Source organism: Crocuta crocuta, unplaced genomic scaffold (genome assembly GCF_008692635.1).
Source record: "Crocuta crocuta isolate KB4526 unplaced genomic scaffold, BGI_CrCroc_1.0 scaffold28, whole genome shotgun sequence".
In the NCBI taxonomy this organism is placed as follows: Eukaryota; Metazoa; Chordata; class Mammalia; order Carnivora; family Hyaenidae; genus Crocuta; species Crocuta crocuta.
The window spans coordinates 10,121,572-10,124,261 of NW_027533256.1; the positions used below are offsets into that span (position 1 = coordinate 10,121,572).

The 2,690-nt window shown below is 66.8% G+C and overlaps 1 protein-coding gene across 1 annotated transcript; it reads left to right on the forward strand.

The window, feature by feature from the left end:
• Nucleotides 1-896: 896 nt before the first annotated feature.
• SLC18A3 (solute carrier family 18 member A3) lies at nucleotides 897-2,441 on the forward strand. The gene has a single exon (XM_077746513.1). It carries the CDS (start codon nucleotides 897-899, stop codon nucleotides 2,439-2,441), a length of 1,545 nt encoding a protein of 514 aa, XP_077602639.1.
• The last annotated feature ends 249 nt before the right edge of the window (nucleotides 2,442-2,690 follow it).

A 2,690-nucleotide genomic window follows, 5' to 3' on the forward strand; every position in this document is an offset into this window, starting at 1 on the left:
ACGCGGCCGTGGCTCACCTCGGGGGCTCTTTGCCGGCTGTGCGCGGAGATCCAGGCTGAGGCGGAGATCTGGAGTCCCCGGCGCCCTCCTCTCCAGCAGGGCTGGGGGTGGGGGGAGGGCCACTGCGCGACCCTCTGGGGAGGAGGTAAAAGAACGAGTGCAAACCCCTTGGGTCCTAGAACTGAGAGGGGGCGGGGGAACAGACAGTCCGCTCCTCGCGCGGCGCATCCATCCTCCCGGGCTTGAGCGGTACTCTTCACACCAAGACCCCTTTCTAGGGTTTCCAGTCCTGGTGCATCTGGGAAGGGGACCCCTGCCCGGCCGCGCCCCGCCCCCGGCCCCCGCCCCGCCGACGTCGCATTAGCATGAGCGACGCAAGTGGCCCGGGCACCACTCGGGGGCCGAGACTCGCCGCGTCACAGCCCCGAGTGGAAAGGAAAAAAAGAGGAGGCGGAGGAGGAGGAGGCAAGAGCCGACGCTAGGGGAGGGGAGAGCAGCGGCGGGGCGAGCGAGCCAGCGGGCGGGCGGCAGCAGCATGCCCTTCGGCCCGCGCGGGCGGCCTTTCAACGCTTCGGGGACCGCGCCTGGCGAGTCCAAGGCGCAGCGCGCCCAGTCTCTGGCTCCGGCCGCAAAGCGCGCCCACCTTCCCTGACAGCCCCTGAGCCCAGCAGCGGCGGGTCCGGGCCTGGCTGCGAACAGCCGGAGGCGTCTCTCCGGACACGGTCTTTGCCTTTCCCGGGACAACGGGCCATGAGCCCTGCAGCCACCTGAGACACAGGGGGCGCTGCGCAGCGCGGACCGCGCCCGCGAAGTTCCGTGCCCTCGTCTCTGCACTGCAGGGCGCCCGCGCCCGGCCCCGGCGGAGGCGTCCTCGGAAGAGCGGCGGAGGAGAGGCAATGGAGCCCTCGGCGCCGGCGGGCCAGGCCCGGGCGGCAGCCAGCAAGCTGTCGGAGGCGATGGGCGCAGTGCTGCAGGATCCCCGGCGGCAGCGGCGCCTGGTGCTGGTCATCGTGTGCGTGGCGCTGTTCCTGGACAACATGCTGTACATGGTCATCGTGCCCATCGTGCCCGACTACATTGCCCACATGCATAAGGCCGGCAGGCCCACCACGAGCCCCAAAGTGCACACCCTGCAGGTGCCCACTCCAACCAGTGACAGTGACAACATGAGCAACACCTCAGCGTCCCCGACGGAGAGTGAGGACGTGAAGATCGGGGTGCTGTTTGCCTCCAAGGCCATCCTGCAGCTGCTGGTGAATCCCCTGAGTGGGCCCTTCATTGACCGCATGAGCTACGACGTGCCGCTGCTTATTGGCCTGGGCGTTTTGTTTGCCTCCACCGTGCTGTTCGCGTTCGCGGAGGACTATGCTACGCTCTTCGCTGCACGCAGCCTGCAGGGCCTGGGTTCGGCCTTTGCGGATACGTCCGGCATTGCCATGATCGCCGACAAGTATCCTGAAGAGCCGGAGCGCAGTCGCGCACTGGGCGTGGCGCTGGCCTTCATCAGCTTCGGGAGTCTGGTGGCGCCACCCTTCGGGGGCTCCCTCTACGAGTTCGCGGGCAAGCCTGCGCCCTTTCTGGTGCTCGCGGCTGTTTCGCTGCTCGACGCGCTGTTGCTGCTGGTGGTGGCCAAGCCCTTCTCCGCCGTGACGCGGGCGCGGGCCAACCTGCCGGTGGGCACACCCATCCACCGCCTCATGCTGGACCCTTACATCGCTGTGGTGGCCGGGGCGCTCACCACCTGCAACATCCCCCTTGCCTTTCTCGAGCCCACCATCGCCACGTGGATGGAGCACACGATGGCGGCGTCTGAATGGCAGACGGGCATGGCCTGGCTACCAGCTTTCGTGCCGCATGTGCTAGGTGTCTACCTCACCGTGCGCCTGGCGGCGCGCTACCCGCACCTGCAGTGGCTGTACGGGGCACTAGGGCTGGCAGTGATCGGCGCCAGCTCGTGCGTGGTGCCTGCCTGCCGCTCCTTCGCACCGCTAGTGATCTCGCTCTGCGGCCTCTGCTTCGGCATTGCTCTGGTTGACACGGCACTGCTGCCCACGCTCGCTTTTCTCGTGGACGTGCGCCACGTCTCGGTCTACGGCAGCGTCTATGCCATCGCCGACATCTCCTATTCCGTGGCCTATGCTCTCGGGCCCATAGTGGCGGGGCACATAGTGCACTCGCTTGGTTTTGCGCAACTCAGCCTTGGCATGGGCCTGGCCAACCTGCTCTATGCGCCGGTCCTGCTGCTGCTGCGCAACGTGGGCCTCCTGAGGCGCTCCCGCTCGGAGCGCGACGTGCTGCTGGATGAGCCACCGCAGGGTCTGTATGATGCTGTGCGCCTGCGTGAGCGCCCTGTAGCGGACCCAGACGGCGCCCCTCGAAGCCCTTCGGGCCCCTTTGACGAGTGCGAGGACGTCTACAACAATTACTACACCCACAGCTAGCAACCCAGCTACTGCCCCAGGCCATCCTCTCACCCCCACTCCCCCGTGTCAAGGTGGCTACTCTGTGAGAGTACTGGCCAGCTTCGGCTCAGGGCCCACCCCTCCAACGAATATCTTACACTCGCCCATCTTGACTTGCCTGCCGGGATCCCCTCACTTTGACCCTTTCTGTGTTTCCCTCCCTCTCGTCCAGTGGGGCGTGGAGCACGGAAGCATACAAAGCGATACACTCCTGGCAGAGATAAAGAG

Excerpts from the sequence above, each read along its gene's own strand:
- SLC18A3 (XM_077746513.1), top strand. The coding sequence starts at position 897 with ATGGAGCCCTCGGCGCCGGCGGGCCAGGCCCGGGCGGCAGCCAGCAAG.